This window comes from Sceloporus undulatus, chromosome 8 (genome assembly GCF_019175285.1).
Source record: "Sceloporus undulatus isolate JIND9_A2432 ecotype Alabama chromosome 8, SceUnd_v1.1, whole genome shotgun sequence".
NCBI lineage: Eukaryota > Metazoa > Chordata > Lepidosauria > Squamata > Phrynosomatidae > Sceloporus > Sceloporus undulatus.
The window spans coordinates 32205577-32226631 of NC_056529.1; the positions used below are offsets into that span (position 1 = coordinate 32205577).

The 21055-nt window shown below is 42.6% G+C and overlaps 1 protein-coding gene across 2 annotated transcripts; it reads left to right on the plus strand.

Annotated features, from left to right (window-relative positions):
• The first annotated feature begins 514 nt into the window (after window positions 1–514).
• LUC7L (LUC7 like) lies at window positions 515–15826 on the plus strand. 2 transcript variants are annotated; one of them, XM_042437528.1, is made up of 10 exons: window positions 515–3254; window positions 4991–5089; window positions 6320–6430; window positions 7140–7283; window positions 7953–8129; window positions 8270–8358; window positions 8899–8928; window positions 9600–9770; window positions 10812–10873; window positions 13799–13935. In XM_042437528.1, the coding sequence occupies exons 2-9, from the start codon at window positions 4994–4996 to the stop codon at window positions 10837–10839; spliced, it is 846 nt and encodes a 281-aa protein (XP_042293462.1). In that variant the 5' UTR covers window positions 515–3254; window positions 4991–4993; the 3' UTR covers window positions 10840–10873; window positions 13799–13935. The 2 variants fall into 2 exon arrangements, with proteins under 2 accessions (XP_042293462.1, XP_042293463.1); XM_042437529.1 differs by lacking the exon at window positions 10812–10873 and having other exon boundaries at window positions 2151–2171; window positions 3160–3254; window positions 13799–15826.
• Window positions 15827–21055: the final 5229 nt, after the last annotated feature.

Below are 21055 nucleotides of genomic sequence, written 5' to 3' on the forward strand. Positions count from 1 at the left end.
ATTATTATTATTATTACTCTTGACTTATCCACAGCCCCAATTTGGGCCCCCAAACCTGCCCTCAACTCATGCATGAGGTTGACTTCTAGCTGAGTATATACAGTAGGCATCCTCTTGTGTGTGTTTGTATTAACAGTTAAAATACTCTCATTTGTATTATCATATAGACTGACATACACACGTCCCACTCATTTCTATCCAGTTCAACCAGGCCCACCCTCAGCAGTCCACTCTGAGCCACAATCCCAGTTGGTCTCTGAGTTGTTGTGTGCCTTCAAGTTATTTCCGGCTTAAGGCGAACCTATCGTGGGGTTTTCTTGGCAACGTTTGTTCAGAGCGGGGTTGGCCCTCGCCTTCCCCTGCAGCTGAGAGAGTGTGACTTGCCCAAAGTCACCCAGTGGGTTTCATGGCCAAGGTGTGAACCGAACCCTGATCTCCAGTGTCTAGCCCTGAAACCACTATGCCAAGCTGGCTCTCAGATATATGTGTGTGTGTATATATATATATATATATAGAGAGAGAGAGAGAGAGAGAGAGAGGAGGGGAATATAAAGGAATAAAATTATATACAGTTGCCCCTCCAAACTCACAGATGTGGGATCTGCGCCCTTGAATATCCTCAGAGGGTCGGCCTTCACTATCTCCAATGGCGCACACACATTGGGGCGCACCCCATTCAAGCCTATAAGGCTTGAATATGCGCGGGCCTCCGTTTGCGCGGCTTCGCCCTCCAGAAAAGATCCCCCTCGAAAATGGACGGTCAATTGTATATTGTTGTATATTATTATTATTATTAACCTTTATTTATAAAGCGCTGTAAATTTACACAGTGCTGTACATACAATCTTTTAGTTAGACGGTTCCCTGCCCTCAGGCTTACAATCTAAGTATATTGGATTATATATTGGAATAAAAGGAGTACTGTGGCTGCAGTAGTATATTTTTGGAATAAGAAAAGCTGCCAGTTGCTTCCATTAGTGGTTAATAATAATAATAATAATAATAATAATTAATTTTTTTTATTTTATTTCTTACCTGCCTCTCCCCAAGGAGAGGGGTCCAGTGTAATTTAAGTATGATCACGAAGTGGCGCTTCCAAAGCTAGAGGTAGAATACCTCTGGAGTACCAAATGCGGGGGAGAAGCAACCCATAAGAGCTCTTGGCTTCATAGCCTCCTGGTAGGCTTTTGGTCTGAATCACTGCCCAGGAGTAAATACGACTTTTCCAGAACCACCGTAAGAGGAGCTGAAAGGCAAACCTGTCCGGCTGGTTTGCTTCGGCTGCGGGGCAGGCTGGCCAGCGTGGCGTTGGTCATAGCAATGCAGCTGGTGACATTCTCCATAGACAGACCGCAGTGACAGGTGCCCAGGCAGGGTAGCCTGGTCCTCGGCACCTGCGTCATCACGCCCTCGAGGTGTGCCAACCGAAAGGCCTGCCAAAGCAGGTGGCGTCGTTCTTGACGCAGCGCCCGATCCCTGGAAACATCTGCTCAGCCGCGTAAAACACTGGTACAGATGGCATAAGGGGAACAGTCAGGCTTTTAGAGTCAAATAAACCCGAGGTGTCTCAATACATTTCAAGGGTTCTATGGGAAGCATCAGCAGAGGATACATACCACATTAATGCCTGTAACTTGTACACTTGAAGGTGCCTGAAACGCAAGGCTTTAAACGCCATAATTTGTCAGCTGTAGCTCTGCGCCGTGAGCTAGAAGCCTGGCTTTTCCTGGCCTTATGCGGTGAGGCTTTTCTCTTGTAGACTCACCTGTAGAGGGAAGGCTCCGTGTGTCAAAACACGGAGGTAGGCCTGTTCTGCATAGAAACGGGATTTTAGCGTGTGCCCCAGGAAAATACCATTTCCCTCGGAAAGCTGTGCATTCCTGAAAAGGTTTGTATTTGCTTCCTGACTTGAATCGGCAACTAAAAGCCTGGCACATTTGCAGAACATTTGTAGGTACCGTTAACTTTTTTTGCACTTGGTTTCGTAAGTGAATAAGTGCTCGCTCTTTCTTTGTGTATTTGAGTTGCTTTTGAATTGCTTCCCATATTTTTATTTCATACAAACTGAACAATTGTGGCCCCTCTATTTTATTCATAAAGGTTCAGTGTATCTTTGCCTGCCTACATCAATCTGCAAGGGAGTTGCAGAAAAGCCTCATGTTCATCGAGCCGTGAGTCACAACCAATTTTTAAAGCTGTTATAACAACAAAAAAAGTGTTTGCTGCTTTTTTTTTTCTCTCACAAGTAACTTTTAAAAGTGTAGCTTAGAAAAGAAGGATAAAAAAAGGGAACGACATTAGACACAACATTAATCCTGGATGCTTGCAAGTCCTGAGTTATAGTCATACACAGACTAGCTTTTGAAAAACAGTTGTCACATACCATTACCACTTTGCCTTTACTCTTTATGTATCATTCCCCTGACTTCCTTACTGCAGGTATGGGCAAGAAAGCTTTTCCTTTAAAACTTTTCAACAGCGGGCATAAAATTCTGCAGCTGAGGTCTTGAAGAATGCAGATGGGTATAGTATGTGTTGGAGCTCGCAGTGTGTATTAACTATCCCAAATGTGAACTATTTTATGGGGGTGGGAAAGGGGAGGGATAAGGCAAATCCCGTTTTTAAGCTCAGTCGCAATTGTCTTGGCAGCCTTTACAAACTCACCGTGTGAAAGGCACTTATGAATACTCAGTACTTAACCGAAAACATACTGGATTCATAAACGGCTGCCTATTAAAATCCCTTGCTGTGGGTCTGCCTTGTGATTCACGGCCTTTGGATAGCGTGTTTTGATTCCTCTCGGAGCTTTGTTCTCCATGTAAAGTAATACAGAAACCTTTGTGGTTTTGATCCAGATTGCCCTTTTCTGACTCTGCTGTCTTTTTATGTAGACGTCTGGCAATTGACATAGTTTTGGTCAGCACCATGCTTAGCAAGTGGTGCGCATAACATTAAATGCTGTGCTTAGTCCAGTTCTTGGTTGTGAAAGGAAAAATGAATATATTCCATAACGTATGCTTTTGTAGTTTTCCCAGCTGTTCTGGGGTCCGTGAAGTATTTTAACCTGCATAATGAAGCAAAATAAAACGCACCACGTCTTGAGATGCTCGGTCATCCTTTTTAACGTTTTTCGTATTTATAACTGAACATGAATTTCAGGCGATGAAACCAGGCAAAGGGTGAAGTTCACAGATGAACGTGTCTGCAAGAGCCACCTCCTGGACTGTTGCCCTCATGATATCCTTGCCGGAACGGTATGTACACATTCGGATGACATTGTCAAAGGACTTTGCTAAGTGTGTGGTTTGGTTTGGCAGCTAAAATATGCCCGGGAGGATCCTTTGTAACCATGAGCATGGACTCCAGAGCCCATTGATAGCAAGCTGGCAGCCTGCTGCATGTCTAATAGAAGGATCCTTATTCTGGGCTAAAATGGAGTTGTTCTTTAAGATATATAAGTAGTATAGCATTACAAAGAACTGTGAATAAAGAACCTAAGTCAAGAAGTATTTCAATGAATACATAATCGGAGATTTTAAATCTCTGATTATTCATTGAAATACTTCTTCACTTAAACCAATAGATATAGATCAGTGATGGTGAACCTTTTACAGACCGAGTGCCCAAACTACAACCCAGACCCCAAACTACAACCCAGACCCCACTTATTTATTGCAAAGTGCCACGTACCTCTGGCTTTCTAGTAAGAAACTCTAGCAAACTCTGTGCTAGGGCGATAGCATGTGTGCCCACAGACAGGGCTCTGAGTGCCACCTCTGGCACGCGTGCCATAGGTTCGCAATTACTGATATAGAATGAACATAGCCACTTTAAGTGCGTATTACAAAATGTAGTAAATATAAACAATATTAAGATATAGTAATATATCAGTTGGAAAGCCTATCCAAATTAGAATGCGTTGCCAAGGAAAGCTTTGCTTGGCTCTCAAAGTCAGTGCCATGTACACCTCCATCAGCAGGGAGGACTGCTCACTAGTTAGTGAGTAACAAATAGCAGATACTTTGAGAAGGGCTTCCCTTGCAGACATAACAAACAGACAAGCTAGTATGAGGTGGATGCAGTGGTTTGGGTCCCAAACCATGTACAGTGGGCCCTTGGTATCTACTTGGGTTTCATTCCAGGACCCCCTATGGATACCAAAATCCGCGGATTCTCAGGTGCCATTAAGTACAGTGGCATAGTAAAATGATGTGCCTTTATATAAAATGGTAAAATCAAGGTTTGCTTCAGAAATTTATGTTTTTTTGAATATTTTCAAGCTGTGGATGGTTGAATCCGTGGATAAAGAATCCATGGATAGAGAGGGCCCACTGTATTTCTCAGGTCCCTGTACCTAATTTGGAATGACAGTGCTCACCGTTTATATAGCACTCCAAAGTGTTAAAGCACGACAGATACAGTGCTGAGCTTAATCTTAAAACCACTAAATGGCTTGGCCCATGTTATCAGAAAGCAGAGCTTAAATTCATACTGAGCGCATCCTGGCACACCTTTAGCAGATGTGCTGTTACAAGTCTGTGTGATAACTATCTGTGGAATACAATATGAAATTAGTAACAAAAGGATGTGTAAGATATTACACTCTAGAATTACTCAGATTACACAGGCCTGCAAAATTGAGCATCGTAAAACCTCTTTTTAAAACCACTGCTGTTTTTAGAGGAATTTGTCGTTCTAAATCCAAAAATGACCTCAGATTTGCTCCCATTATATACAGTTGTTTTTTTTTACAACTTGCCTATGTTGTAATATGTCACTAAATTAAATGAACCTGGAAAGAATAAGAAAAGGGTCATGGTCTTCTAACAGCTACAATAGGGCAGGGGGGGATCTTGTTGGCCTGTGTTGTTTATGTAGTTGTTCATCAGCAACTAAACATTGTGCTTGTAATGAGTTAAATATCTTAGGTTGATAGTTTAAGAATTCTGATTTATTGTTTTTTCTTGTCCCACCCCCCACTTTCCTGCAGCGCATGGACTTGGGAGAGTGCACAAAAATTCATGATTTGGCACTAAGAGCCGATTATGAGATTGCAAGTAAAGAGAGGGACCTCTTCTTTGAGCTGGATGTAAGTTTTCCATGTTCTTGCAAATGATATGTGTGGATTTGTTGAGCAACAAGAGATCTGACATTCTTGCTAACCTTTTGACTCCTCCTTTATCTAACGTTATAATTGTGAGCACAGGTGCTCTATACCGCTTGTAAAACTTCATGTGATTTCTTGTCTACGCAGCACTCCAGATATTCACCAGGGATCATTATGTACTATGTTTTAATGAGTAAATCTATCACTCTAGGAAGCTCCTGGGGCTATTCTCAGAACAGAGTTTGCAGAAATTAATTGGTCCCAGACTTCAGTGTGGCACATTCTTAGAAGCATGGCAGATTACTTAGTAGTCTATCCGGTGCTAATTGCTGGTTATTTGACGTGTATTTGCTCTGCTTGAGCTAGTTGCAGTTACTCGGAGGGTGACACTACACAAGATGGGCCAGCATACAGACTGTAAAGTATTTAGTGCACACTGCTTTTTAAATAAGGACTGGCTGCCTTTGCTACTCCCAAAGTACCCAGATATCTCAAGTCATTTTCTTACTAACAGAAACTGCTGTAGGCTGAACAAGGTGAAACAGGCCTGGTTCCCTACCCCATCTCTTTAGATGGAAGGATTGAGGCTCCTTTGCCCTGTTTCAGCTTATCTGGATTCTGTCTGGCCATCTACGGAAAACCAGACAGGCAGAATTGACATCAACACTCCATTGATGGAATCTATGCATCTGTAATGCGGTCTTCCTCATTTCCTGCTGCCTCCTACCTTACCTAGCGTTATTGTCTTTTCTAGTGAGTCCTGTCTTCTCATGACATGGCCAAAGTACATCAGGCTCACCTGTTAAACCTGTGTGTTTGTTTGTTTGCTTTTTTTGGAGCCCATGGAAAATTAAATCTCCAAAGAAGGTCTTGGTGGCAGCACTACTATATGGAGTGGAGGCAGGTCTGGGTAGATTCCAGCCACATCCTAGGCCTCTTTTTGCCACATGGTCTATTTCTGGGCACAGTTCAAAGTACAGTTCATCTATAAATCCCTATACAGTTTAGGTCCAGGTGCAAGAAATAAAGGAAATTTATTAGTAAATGAGCGGGCTCAGTTTGAGTTTGGGCCTTTCCCCAAGGTTATTTTCAGTGAGGAGAGACATGAGGTGACACACATAGATGTGTGTATGTGTATGTCTGTGCGCATGCAAGCACACACAGGAAGGGTATACCAAGCAACTTTTTTCCCCTCTGTTCGCTCCTGTATAGGCAATGGATCACTTGGAATCTTTCATTGCTGAATGTGACAGAAGAACTGAACTAGCTAAGAAACGGCTTGCAGAAACACAGGAAGAGATCAGTGCTGAAGTGGCTGCAAAGGTATGTGTGATAGCCTCTTATGCAAGCTGGAAGGGGTGTAGTACAGGTATAATGCATTTAACAAAGAGTCTTCTTGAGACCCCTTAACGGCTTCTTCCAAAATGCATTGAGGGATGACTTCTTTCACTAGCCCCAACTTGTAGACCTATCCTTGTTTAACATGCAGGGAGTAGCCGGTGAGCCAGGCTTATCTGTTCTTGCCTTTCCCTTCAGTTTTGCTTTTCACATATGCTCAGTAAGGGATTGTGGAGGCAGCTGCTGCTTATCTTGCCTTTTATAGACAGGGACACACAGCTACAGCAAGATCTGCTATATTCAACTCCCAGGCACACTGCTGCAGCCAAACAATGGAATGTGTTTCTTCTGACCTTTCACCGTCCTCTCAGTGCTGCTAAAAATTTCCAGCTAGTCAAGGAACAAGGAGGAAAATGGGAATTGGTGGCATAGAAACGCTTTGTAAAAAGGAGCTTCACTGATGGGAGTTTGTGTTAACTGACATATGCCAATCAGAGCCTCAGAAATGTATTACAAAGCTAAAGAAAGCAAACTTCAATCCGATCTACTTTATCAGCACTGAAAAACTTTTCCTTTGAATCTTTCATAAAAGAACCTTTGGGGAGAAGTGTTTTCCATTGAATCAATTTATAGAGAGCAGAGGTCAAAATATTGAAGATGCAACTGACTCAGTGCTAAAACCCTCCCTATCCAGGCAGAAAAAGTTCATGAACTAAATGAAGACATTGGCAAACTCCTGGCTAAAGCTGAGCAACTGGGAGCTGAAGGGAATGTGGATGAATCCCAGAAGATATTGATGGAAGTTGAGAAAGTGCGAGCAAAAAAGAAAGAAGCTGAGGTATGTGTTTCTTTCATCTTATTTCAGCAAATCATAAGTGAGGAGGTACACATTACCCAGTGTTTCTGTTTCCTTGTGATTTCACATGTAAACACATAGTTGATCTGAGATTGGCAGTAAGCTATAGTTGGCCCTCCACATTTGTGGCTTTGACTTTTGCAATTTGATTATTTGCAGATTTGATTAGTATCTTCTTTTTAGGAATCTCTGGGTTCTCCAGTGTGACTCTACTTGAGGTTTACCATAGAGATTCCTAGAGAAAACACTTCTCAGGAATTGAAGGTCCTCCATTCTATGGTTAATTTTGGCCATAGAGTTGCGCTAAAGGACCTAGAGATTCCTAGAGGTGTTCTCTCAGATAAAACAGTAGTTTCACACTTTCACAGAGGTTTTGCATCCCTAATCCCAGTGTATGTAGATGGCCCACTGTAACATAAACCAAGCCACTCCAAATGATGATAAACTATTTTAGTAGTCTGACAGCTAGAAGTTCACATGCTCAATTTGGCATATACTACAGAGTATCTACTTTGATTCCTTCTAGTATGTTTATTTGAGCAGAAGGTTAACATTTGCTCAGTAACTTAGGGGAATTAATTAAAATGGAGAAAAAGATAAGAGGAAGACATTGTGGATGTCTGGGTGCTAAGTTGTCTCTGATCTTTCCAGGAAGAGTACCGCAATTCTATGCCTGCGTCCAGTTTTCAGCAACAGAAGCTGCGTGTCTGTGAAGTTTGTTCTGCATACCTGGGTCTCCATGACAATGATCGCCGTCTTGCAGATCACTTTGGAGGCAAATTGCATCTGGGCTTCATTCAGATCCGTGAGAAACTGGACCAGTTGCGGGTAAGGACTTGAACTCTGCAGGCAGAGAGCAGTTGCTTTGTGTGATCTCTCAGATTCTCAGTCACTGTTTTTAAGTCCTAGGCATGTTTTATTTCCTAAGCACATGAGTTCTACAGTTTAACAAGCTTTGTTGTCTTCAGAAAACTGTAGCAGAAAAACAGGAGAAGAGGAATCAGGACCGATTGAGACGAAGAGAAGAAAGAGAGCGGGAAGACCGCGTGGGACAGCGGTGAGCAAGTTCAGGCAGTCCTTGCAGATTAGATGCATGACTTCTTGGCATAACAGTTTACAAAGTTTTCTGCTACTATGTTGGGTTTCCAAGAAGTAGTGTACTAGGCTGGATCTGAACTGTGTGGCTTGTGAACAGTAAATGATTCTCCTCCTGCTTGTGCCATTTTCCTCTCATGTCAGTAGAGAGGGCTGTACTGGGTATTATATCTGAGGGGTGGACAGGGAAGTGAAATTGCAGTTGTAACCTGGAAACACAACTAACTTACCATTTAGCAAACTGGTTTAGTGGCTAGAGTGCTATACCTAAAAAGTTCATTTAAACCTGTCTTGTTTTATCAAGACATTTAATGAAATTTAATCCTTGATTTATTGTCATTGCATTCTGCCATGGTCTTTATTCTTGCTGCAGGGATTAGCAGTTATTCCTTAAGTGTGCGAAATATTTTTCATAGTAAACAATCCTGTTCATTTTGAAACTTTCTCAGGACTATGTGTTATCAGTTCTGAATTTCTCTAAAGTTCTGTCCCTCTTTTCTAGGTCTGGATCAAGAAATAGAGATCGCAGAAGGTAGGGTTTATTTGGGGTTTTGATGGGAGATGTGGCTCTTTTGAGTTAAGTGATTAAAAACTCTTTGAAGTCCTTTCCCTCACTTCTCCTATGCCTGAGATCAGTAAATCCTAGAGTATAGGGCATTGCAAATGGGCAAAGGTTAGTGAGTTAGTGGTAGAGATGGGTTCAGCAGAGTGCAACCCCATTCAAGACAGGTTATTTATCTGTTTCCCAGACATGGGAGCCACCAAGCCTCAGTTTTGTCAGGATTCAGCTTCATTTTATTGGCCCCTTATTCAGCCTGTTAACAGCATCAAGGCACTGGTCCAGGCCTAATGATTCCCAACAGCAAGAAGTAGAACTTGGTGATAAAAGTGTAGTGGCTGGGATGTCAGCCTAGGACTGGAAGACTCAGTCTCTGCACAGTCATAAATTTCTAAAGGTGAACTTTGAGCCAGGTACTTTCTCAACTTGACATGGTTGGATGGGTTGCTGCAAGGTAATATTAGAGGGAGAGGCATATGTGCCACCTTGAGCTCCTTATAAAAAATATGGGGTATAAATATTAAAGTTATTTATTTTATAAAGTATATAAAATATGGCATATTGATACAAAACATCAAAATAAATTTTATATCAAAATACTTCATGTTGCTAGGCATGATGCAGCTTGTTCCCTTTTGCTGCAGGTCTCGATCTCGAGAGCGGAGACGGAGACGCTCAAGATCTGCTTCCCGTGAGAAGCGGAAATCCCGCTCCAAGTCCCGAGAACGGGAGAGGCACAGGCGCCACCGCAGCCGTTCTCGCAGCCATAGCAGAGGCCACCGCCGGGGATCCAGAGACAGGAGTTCCAAACACAAGTATGCCCAGCCTTAATAATGATGTTGCTGGGGAGAGGCTTTTTATCACCTAGTTTAGCTGTGAGAAGCATGTTCGGCTCAAAACAAAGGATTGTAAACGGTGTGAGAAATTAGGATTTGTCCATAAGTCAGTACCCCTAAAGGCTGGCATGATACAGCTCACAAATTGAGATAACTTCTGGTTTCTTTCCCCACCACTTTCCATGGAGCTCTGCAGAATGTTCAGATCTCCAAAACCCATTTGGCACTCGTACGTTTTGTTGCTTTCTAGACCTGGCTTCACTCATCACGAAAATAGCTTCTCTGTCTCTGTGTAACATTTGCTTCTGTTGAAAGGAAAGCTGGCTTCTTGATGAGTACTCAGAATAATTTATTTGGCATCTATGTAGCATTAGAGACAGATAATGCATGTTGCTACACATGAGAGGTCCAGACCACCAGGACTGATCTATCAGATGTAACATAACTGGTGACCCCACTTGGTGCACTGGTTTAATTGTTCCCTGTTTGGTGGAGTTGAGGGGCAGAAAAAATTCCCAAATCACTGGTGGGATAGGTTTGATTTGAGAGTGTTATGCTGGATGGCTGCAACTGCCCCAGGCATTATGGACTTGGCCTCCAGCTGTTTATTCAGCTAATGGATTCCATTTTATGAAAATATACCAGGCTTTTACTTAACCTAGATATAGTCAGAAGTTTAACAAAACACACTTGAGTCCTGATATATTGATGAGTGCCAAATTTATTATCTATTCCTTCTCCTGACACAGAAGTATCTAGCGCACTTCAAACCACTGGTAATTCAAAGAAATGTTTCATGTTGCTTGGTGTGGGGCAATCTTTGCATTCCAGAGTAACTGGATTTGTAATGTTGACTGATACATGAGCAAGTGAGGAGCATTTATCTTGCTCTTTTCTGTGAGTGAAAATTAAGAGTATTGGAAAGTTAAGCTGTTAGAAATGGGATGTGTGGTAACGATTGACTCATGGTTGAGATACTAAATTCATTTTTTAAATCTGTCTTGAACATGAACAATAAAGAAAAGAAGTTTGGACAATTAGGAAATGAGGAAGACCCTGTAATTACTATTGCTAAAGAGCAGGTAAGGGAATACTTCAGAAAACTCACATGTACGTTAGTCCATCTCAGAGTGTTCCCTTGGGAGGTGAACTGTGTGAATGGTGTATCTGGGGCAGGGCAGGGGGAGGCAATGGGAAGGTGCCAAGAACTCTTGAAAGAGTGAAAAATACTTTAATACTTTTTTTCTCAGTAAGATAATCATAGTTAACTTTGATCCGTTGCCAACCGTCATAATTTAGTGTCTTAAAAATAAGTGTGCAAACTTCAGATGTAAACCTCTTGGTGAGAGACAATGTTGGATAAAGGATTAAAGCAGTGGTTCTCAAACTGTGGAGTGGGACCCGCAAAGGGAGGCATGACAGTTGCTTAACAGTGGCATGAGACCTGGAGGCCCTGATCCCTCCTCCTCCTCCTTTTCCCAATTTACTTAAAACTGTTCCAATTTGAACAATTAGATTAAAATGTCAAAATATGAATATACATGGATGTGCGAATGAAAATGCACACACTAAATAAACAAAATATTTGTATTCATATACTACGTCAAGTGGGGGAGAGGTTGCAATGTCCTCAGGCAGATGTAAAGGGGGGGGTTTCCAAAGATAAAAAATGTTGAGTACCACTGGATTAAAACTCTTATGGATATGGAGTTGTTCCTGTCTTCTGCATTGGGGTCACCATAGGTTGACAGGCAAGTTGAAGAGCACATGCACACACATGGTAGAAGGCAGTAAGGAAAAAGGAAGACCTCAAAGAGGTGCCATAAACTGAAGTCAACATGAGAGCAATTTTGAAACTATAAATAACTATCTTTGGGTTGCATTAATGAGGAGTCCCAAAGTCTTTAGTGAACAGCCAAGTTTTGTGCCTAAATAACATGAGTGTTGAGTCTCAAGGAGGTGAGCTTTCCACAGTTGGGGTGTCACAGCCGAGAAGGCCCTCTCCCATGTCCTGTCACAGAATATTGGCCTCACTGATAGGACATGGAGGAGATCTTAATCCTTGGGCAGGTACATAGAGAGAGAGCCACTCCCTCAAATATTGAGGCCCCAAACCAGTGGGCTTTAAATGTCATCACAAGCACCTTGAATTCAGACCAGAAATGTATTGGCAGCTTGCGCAGCTCTTTAAAGACTGGCATTAAATGCTGTCTATGTGGTATTCAACTTAGCAGTCGAGCTGCTGCATTTTGCATTAGCTGCAGCTTCACTTTTTTCAAAGGGAGCCCCACATGGAGCACATTATAGTAGTCTAAGATTACCAGTGCATGAACTATTGTGCCTAGGTTATCACTTCGCTATTTTGGCCAAGGCTATTTTGGGACTAGAAGTCCAACAATATCTGAAGCAGTCTACTTTGCCCACCCCTGCCTAACAATGTGGCAGCAGAAAAAGGTAGAATAACACAAGCGTCCTTTGAGGGTAGCTTTATTGAAGCTGAGAGAGAGGGATTGCCTTGCTTTCTTCAAGTCAAGTTCACTCTGGGAGCCTCTTTTGTTTGCATCTGAAGTTGCCAGTTGTCCTGCTTAGCTTGGTGGAAGTCTTGAGTCGCATCTGTGGCTACTCCTGTGTTGCTCTTTGTACAAAATCCCAATGCCTGCTTCTAAATTAGTATCCACATAAGCTGAAATGTAATAGGCCCCTGTATGCATTTCTGCTTAGTTGGTGAAATCTGTGGCCCTTGGTTTTAAAAGTTACAGAATCACCCAATTGTCTCATATTAACCTTTTTAATGTTTATCATAATTTGCGTCCTGTCATTCTTCCATCGGGTTCATCCGGTGCTTATAGGCATCCAGTAAACCTGTGAGGTAAGGTAGACTTCAGAAACAGCTTAGCAGCCCCAGTTGGATGAGAGCTCAAGGCCATCCATGGAGCTCTATTAACTTCTTGTCTTAACCTGATGCTCTTTCGCATTGAACACAATACAGTGATTCTCCTCCATTTTACAGTTGGGGACTGTAGTGATAAGGAATAGTGTTCGACCCCTAGAACTGGCACTGGGAACAGTGGTAGTCATCACCAAGTTGCACATCACCCTTTGTAAGCATGATTTTGGAAGTAAAGCAGGTGTATGCTATCAGAGAGCCAGTGTGGTGTAGTGGTTTTGAATGTTGGACTAAGTCTCTGGAGGCCAGGTTTCGATTCCCCACTCGGCCATGAAACCCATTGGGTGACCTTGGGCAAGCCACATCTCTCAGCCACTGGCAAAAGGAACGGCAAACCTCCTCTGAAGAAATCTTGCCAAGAAAACCCCATGATAGGTTCACCTTAGCATTGCCATAAGTCAGAAACGATTTGAAGGCACACAACAGTAATTCTGTCTCATCACGGTTCTGCTCACTTGTCACAACTGGGAAGACCAGTTGAAGGTAGGAAACATTAGGTGTAGAGAGAACTGTAGAATAAAACTGATGTGTGTGACAAATAAAATAAGTTTTAGACATGTCATCTACTGAGAGCAGCAAAATAAGAGAGGTAGAAACAACAAAAAGGCTACTTGATGTTGATATCACTAATGGAGAGAATAGCAAAAGAATACTGAAAGGACCTCATACAGCATGAGAGCTCGAATAATATTGCATGCTTCCCTTCACTTTGTGGGGCTCTGGGAAATGTTCGTTTTGGAATCACGAAGTGGTTACAGCCGTCCTGGTTTTGAAACCAGGTCTGCTGCCACACGCAGGGAGACCATGTTTCAGGTTGGGGCAACAAGGTCAGAGAGACAGTATCTTCTTTGATACACCTCACCATTTGGTTATGGTGGTTATGCATGCATTCAGCTGGTGGTAACTTTACAGTTTTGATTTTGCTGCCCAATATATGCTTTCTTCCTGCCCAGGTTCCAGAAAAAAATAATTGTTTCCTTTCCTGATCAGAATAATTTTCATATAGATGGAGTACCTTCCGTTGTTACGTCTTTATAGAGCTCTTTGATTTGTACTTTAGGTCCTCTAGAGATCGGTCTTCCAGGGAGAAATCACGGGAGAGAGAGAAGAAAGAGAAGAGCTCTTCTGAAAGACGGCATGAGAGCACCAATGGCAAATCTCGTTCGAAGAGGTCAGAAGAGCGGGAGGCTGGCGAGATCTGAATTCTGGCGAGATCCAACTTGTACTGTATATAGTCTTGAGAAACATTCTACACAGTCCAAAATCCTCATTTATATTAACTGAATACAGCACATCTTTTGTAGTCCTGAATTTCTATTGTTTTTGCAAGTAGCAAAGCTGGTAATGTAACAGTTCTCTGCCATTGACTGAAACTTTGTTTTTAATAGGAACAAACAGACCAAGCAGCCATCTTTTAACACAGATTAGTGGCCTAAGCAGAATGCAGCAGCTGGAAGCTATAGCCCTGTGAGTGGGAGCGTAACCTCCTGGAGAAACCCATGCTCCATCTATGTACTTTACAAAGTGTCACCTGCTTTCCTGTTGCAGAGTTAAGTTCATAACATACTAAAGAATCTCAGCAGTGCCAGTATTTCTTCCCCCTTTCTTAAAACGGCGAGTTCATTGAGTTAAATGTGAACTAGTGAAACTGGTCACATTTAATTTGCACAGCAGCCTCGCTTAGCAAAGATGTTTTGGAACAGCTGGCACAACATGACACAGTAATTCTGTGTCTTCTTTTTGTTTTGTCGATTGGTTTAGGTAGTTGTATTTGCAGCCTGGTGAAGTAGCACAGAATTCATATTTAAATGGATGTTTATGGGATTACTTTGTCTCTCATTCATCAGTATGAATTTTCACAACTTTGCATACTGTTTTTTTTCATTCAGTGATTCTTTTTTTAATCTGATTCTTGTGTCCCAATGTGTAGGTTTTAAGTAGTGAACCACTGGACAGAAATATTTATTGCCTGACTGAGAGTCCCCGATTGAGGCGGGAGCATATTCTGCAGGAGTCTGCATGCTCTCAAGTAGTCTGTTGTCTTAAAGCTATTTCATGAAGAATAGCTCTTGTAAGAGCCCTTTACCCATTTCACCGAGTGGGGAGACTTCAGGATCTTGCGTAGGCAGCCCTATTTCAAGGCGAGCAAATAGTTCTCTCACCTAGATGTGTCACGAAAAGAAGCTATGCCTGTTAGCAAATTGCGGTAGCGATTGCTACGAGAAGCTGTTTTGCAGTATGAGTTTATCTGCAAGAGTTGGTAAGAGGGAGTCACTGGAGGAAAGAGCATGAGCTTGTGTTAAACTCTCTGTACTGAAGCCTTTTCATAACAGTTAAAAGCAACTGAATTGTGGCATACAGTCATTGAAATCAGGCATAGCCAAGTTAGAATTGCTGCTGCTTCAGCAGTGCTGTGTTCAGTGTACTGGGATATTTTGATTTTCTCTTTGCTTTACATAACTACCGGTAATTCTTCGACCCATTTTTTTGTGCCTCTTCTTTACCTCCCCCTCAACCTTTTTGTCTTTTTGTTTGTTTTTCTGCAGAATTTCAGGGGTTAACTGAATTGTGTTCATCTTAATATGTACGTATGTAGAATTTCCCTTTTCGTTGTTGCTGAATTTTCCCTTTTCTACGCAAAACAGTTGAGGAGTATGTTCTCTGGGCCCTATGTTTCACACGTGTGGTTTCCAGCAGAATGAATGAACCTACAGCAGGAGCATCAGATGGATGCATTCATTCTGGGGGAATTGGTTCCAGTTGCAATTGAGTCCTGCCATTTGGCACATACATCTCCAGTATGGGCAAATTGAAACCTAGAATGCCATTTTCCCCATCTCTCTTGGGAAGTCAGTGGGTGGCCCAGTTTGAAGAGCCAGCAAAGCATATCACATTAAGTGTACAGAGTATTAGAAGTACGTCCCTCTATGGGGTTTTTATGTTTGCTGTTTGCGGTTGCGCAGTCTGATCCTTAACAGCACTTTCCCCCCCCTTGCCTTTTTGAGGAGTTTTGATTTAAGTAATAAAGATGTAAGTAAGATGCTGTCCTCTTTGCCAGTCTGATTCACATTAAAAGCTTATCTTTGTGGCTTGGAGTGGACAGTGCTCTCTTCTAGTGCAACATTAATACCTGAAACATGCTTAAGCCCCCTCTGCCGTCAACTGACTTGGAATAAGCTGTCTCAGAGATGTTACAAAGAGCCTTCTGAAGGAGTACGGGGTATGAAGTTGTTGCTGTGAAGCAATGCAGTAAGTATCCTCAGCGCTTCGCATGGCTCTTGCACACTCCTGAGTGTTTGCACACTTCACATGCTGACATAGAAGTTTTGACAACAAAGGGAGAAAAATAGGGGTAGTATTCTGTCACATGGGGGACCCGTAATAAAATGTACTGGTGGTTATGTACTCATTGTGTGACAAGAGTAAGATTGTGTATGTAGTTAGCTAGCCATGGGGCTTGAGGTAGTCAGTTCACACTTCACGCTCCAGCTCAAGTTTTCACTCTCCCCTTGCATGAACACCTGAGTTTTAGTATTAGAGACTGACATAGATGGAAAGCTAAGGAACATTCACCTTCCTAAATATCATGTGGTCAGTTAAGAGCTGCTTGCACTGCTGTAGCCCCGACCAGGTGCATATTTATCCATTTTTAGATATTGCTGCACCCAAAATTAAGATCTCTCCCTAGAAGATACCGTCATAAAAGTTAGTATGTACATTAGTAACCAGCTTCACATGTCACTCTGCTCATAGCCAGGAAGTATTAGTTCTTTACTCATGTTTCTGTTGCATACCGTATATGCTTGACTATACATTGGCATACTGTAACTCATGGAGAGGATTCAGAAGACTAGGACTGGGTAGGGTAGCCATGAAAAAACTAGACAAGACTTAAGTGCAAAGATAAAACAGCACTAAATTCAAACAAAATTCCACCAAACGGTGATACCTGTATTGGCCGACTGAAATGCACACTATACTTGTTGCAAGCTTTCGAAGCTCCATGGCTGCTGCTTCAGGCAAGATGTTCAGGCAAACAAAAAGGTATCACTGAAGTTAGGATAGTCTAAGCAATGGTGTTCCACATCCTCTGGTACGGATGTGGGAGCTGGACCGTGTGGAAGGCAGACCAATGGAAAATCGACTTGCTTGAGATGCGATGCTGGAGAAGAGTGCTGAAGATGCCATGGATGTCTCATTCACAGGGTCGCCTTGAGTCGAAGGCAATTAACAATCGGACCAAACCGACTTCAGTTTATTGCGTTTTAGCGAAACAGTTACACAAATGTATAACAAGAAAAGGAAATCTAAACACATGACATAATTCAGGGGGTCAAATAATTTCCCATACCCTTTTGTAAACTATAGCATGTGCTTGTAGAACCTGAACAAGAAGCTGGGATGTTCCAAAGGATACATATTTTTCTGCAAACTAACAACAAAGCTCAAAAAGATGCATGTCCTCCCCCCTGGAAATTTTTCTGGGCCCTTATGGAGACCCTAAATCCATCCTGGACCCTTGATCTTTCATGATGACTGTAAATAAAATGATGATGGTGATGATACCTTCTCTGAACAAATCTGAACAATGCATTTTCAGTTTGCAAACGCAAATAACGGAAATGAACCCGGACAAAAACAGCTTCAAAAGCCCCTTTCAGAGTTATATACTGTGACGCTGTGGGGGCAGCAAATGAACATGGCTCTTAGGCTGCAATCTGGAACAGTCCAGACAGTGGCACTAAACTCCTTCTTTGTAATCCAAGTGTGTGAAGAATTTTCCATCCAGGAACAGATTTTGGTTAACTTTTAAATGGACCACTGCTGCCAGAGTTGGCGATAACGGGACTAAATGGCTGGCTCAGGGTGCATCTGCACTGTAGAAATAATACAGTTTTGATAGTGCTGAAGCTTCCAATCCTGTGGAGTCCTTGGATTTGTAGTTTTGCAAGGTCTTTAGCCTTCTCTGCCAAAGAGTGCTGGTGCCGTATGCAACTACCAATCCCAGGATTCTGTAGCATGGTGCCTTGGCAGTTAGGAGCAAACGGCTTTATTTCTACAGCGTAGATGCACCCTCAGTATAAGCTGGCTCCCTGTGCTGCATTCCCATCGAAATAGCTATGCCAGGGATAAAGGAAATAGCTTTTTAAGTCATTTATGTGCACAAACCCCAACTTTGTGATGGTTGTTGTGTGCCTGTAAGTTATCATGGGGTTTTCTTGGCAAGTGTCTTCAGAGGGGTTTTTGGCATTGCCATCCTCTGAGGCCGAGAGTATGTGACTTGCCCAAGGTCACCCAGGGAGTTTCCATGACCAAACCAGGATTCAAATCCTGCTCTCCAAAGTTACAATCCAATGCTCAAACCACTATGCAACACTGGCTCTCTCCAGTGCAATTCTATGGTCAACCTCTGCCAGATGTTGGCCATAGAGAGGACCTAAAGACTCCTAAAGGTTTGGGACCAGTGAGTAGCATTGTAACCCAGATGCCCTGAACTAGTCCATTACTCTCCAGTTGAGTGAAGAGTACCATTGTACCACCAGAGTAAAATGGGATGTCATATGTAAATAAAATGGGGGCAGGAGTGGCCATCTTGTCTTTTACCTTGGGCACCAAAATAACACGGTCAGGATGGGTCTATTTGGTTTGCTTAGCCAGCATGGAGCAGTAGTTTGAGCATTGGACTAGGATGCTTGGGAGACTTGGGTTCCAATTCCCCGCTCAGCCATGGAAGCCCACTGGGTGAACTTGGGCATGTCACACTCTCTCAACCTCAGAGGACCCACTCCGAACACGTTCTGCCAAGGAAACCTGGTGGCAAGCTCACCTCCTAAGGTATACAACAAATGCAAGAACTTTCTGTACAGTCAGGGACTGCAATAAAGCAATTCCCCCCCATTATGTGGAGCATTTTATTCCCCTTCAAGCCTGAGCTTATGAGGAGAGGTCCATCACGCGGGAAGAAGGGTTTGCAGAGAACCAATATATTGCCTTACCCTTGAACCCTCACTCCTTCAGGGCAATGCTTCCAGAAAGCACTAGACTTGAAACGTATTCAAAGCGGAGGCTTCCTGGCTGCTGTGGCAGCCTCGGATTATACAGATTTAAAGATATTTAAACCATTTCGGAGTGGTACTTCACTTGGAGGCCTATTTTCATTTCCCACCTACATTACGGTTATTACGGCGGAAAATTGTGTGCCGTCATTGGAATAGACTGGCAGCCATTTGTGTTCGGTAATGCCTCTTGGCGTATATGGGGAAAGTGCTCTTGAGCAGTACATTCGTCCTTGAAAATAATGGCTATTCCCCCCCCCTTTCCATGTTAAGGTTTGCAACAACGGATGGCTGTGGTGCGCATGCCATGCTTCTTTCTCCACTGAAGTTTGGAGAGTAGGATCTGAGCCGGAGATGAGCTCCTTTGTCTTTTCAGCATGGCAAAAATCTGATTAATTTCCATTATTAATCTTGACTGCTTTATAAATCAGAACTGTCCTATTACTATTGTTTTCCAGAATCTGAGAAGATTAAAAATATGAAGTTTCAGTATGAAGATGGATGACGGTTAACTAGTTGCTGCCCATTTGAAGGGAACGTATGTGTTCCTCATTTCTAAACTCTTGGGCTCAAATCCCAAGAGCTGCAATTTCATATTCCGTTACATTTAAATTTCATAATAATATTCCCTGCACTGTTGCAGATTGTAGCTGACACCGAAGTCATGCTTCATGTTCAAAAGTGTGAATTTGGCATTTAACGTCTGCAAATGAAATTTGAAACGCTGCTGGGTTTTGCGGTCTTTATAAGCTTCTCTTCCAGTGCTGTCTGTGCAAAAATTGCTCCTTTCCTTTCAGTTCATTGACCGATGTTCTCTTCTGGCTTGGAAGGGGAGACGCTGTGTCGGGTTATTGCATGCAAAAGCAACAATACACATGTATAAACGCTGTTGTTGTGTGGCATCACGTTGTTTCCAGCTTATGGTGATGGGGTTCTCTTGGCAAGATTTGTGCATATAAATGCACTGGGCTATTTGTTCTCTCTTCTCCTTTTATAGCAAATGATACACACAGAAAAAAACAACAACTTTCCGTCCTCTGCCCCGAACTTGTGGTTTCTGGCATCCTGTCTGCAGGTGGATTTGCTACAACTTTCTGTCATGCCGCAGTCTGTAGGAAGCAACAGAAATGATAACCTAGAAATCTTGGTCCAGAGGATGCACTCGATGGAACATTAAAGGTTTAATGTTTGTTCCCATTTTTAACCTCTGCAATTCGCCTACACCGGTACAGAGTAAAGTTTAAAAAGCCACACTTGTAACAGGGAGCATGCCCTCCAACATTTTGCAGACAAAGATCAGGACACATTTGGCCAAGCGTGGTTCTGGTGGCAAAAGTGATGAATGAGGAAGGACCCACAGACTAGTGAGAAGCTGCAGCAGTTTTCCTTTGCCTGAGTCTGCTGGGAAGGGCAAGTCTCCTTTCCTCCCTGCTGAGCAGTCGGGCAGAGGATGCTAAGTACATACTAAACTGCAAATCCCAGGCTTCTGTAGGATGGCACAATATTGAAAGTGCCATCAAACTAACTGTGGCATGTAGAGATACCCCAAATGTGTGATTTTCCTAGCAGCTCCAAAGATGAAGCTTGGTCACTTTTGTTATACTACGAGGTGAGTGTTGGATCTGTTACCTAAATTGCTCCAAGTTAATTTTTATTAGGGAAACTGAAGTGTAAATCAAAGGAGGCACCTCTCATGTCTCTCTGCTTGCAACACTCCCTGGATAAGTCCTCTGGATCTCTGTTGGGTCCTACTATCTTGCCCTGGGAAGCATCTTAAAGCTTGCATGCCTTTCAATGTGGACCTTTTTGTAGCACCTTTGAGACTCACTGAAGGAAAGAAATTGGCAGCATGAGCTTTTGTAGACTTCAGTATACTTCCTCAGATGCATGTAATGCGAGAGTTGAGTCAAGGAAAGCTCATGTCATGCTGCCAACTTCTTTCTTTCAGTGCGCCACAGGCTACAAGATCTCTCTATGTACTGATTCCACAGACTAACAGGGCTATATCTTATACCTATAAGCAGTTAAGCCTTCCCAACATTGCTTTACCTGAGATGAAACATATTGCAGGGCCAGGTGAATTCAACTGATGGTTGGGAACATGGGCCCATTTTGCCAGGCCTTTGTCTGCTGTGATTCTAAGCAAGCCTGGGAAGAATTTCAGCAAGGGATAAACCCTGATCGCTTGGGATCAGTCTCTATTATTATTATTATTATTATTATTATTATTATTATTATTATTATTATTATTATGAAAAGGA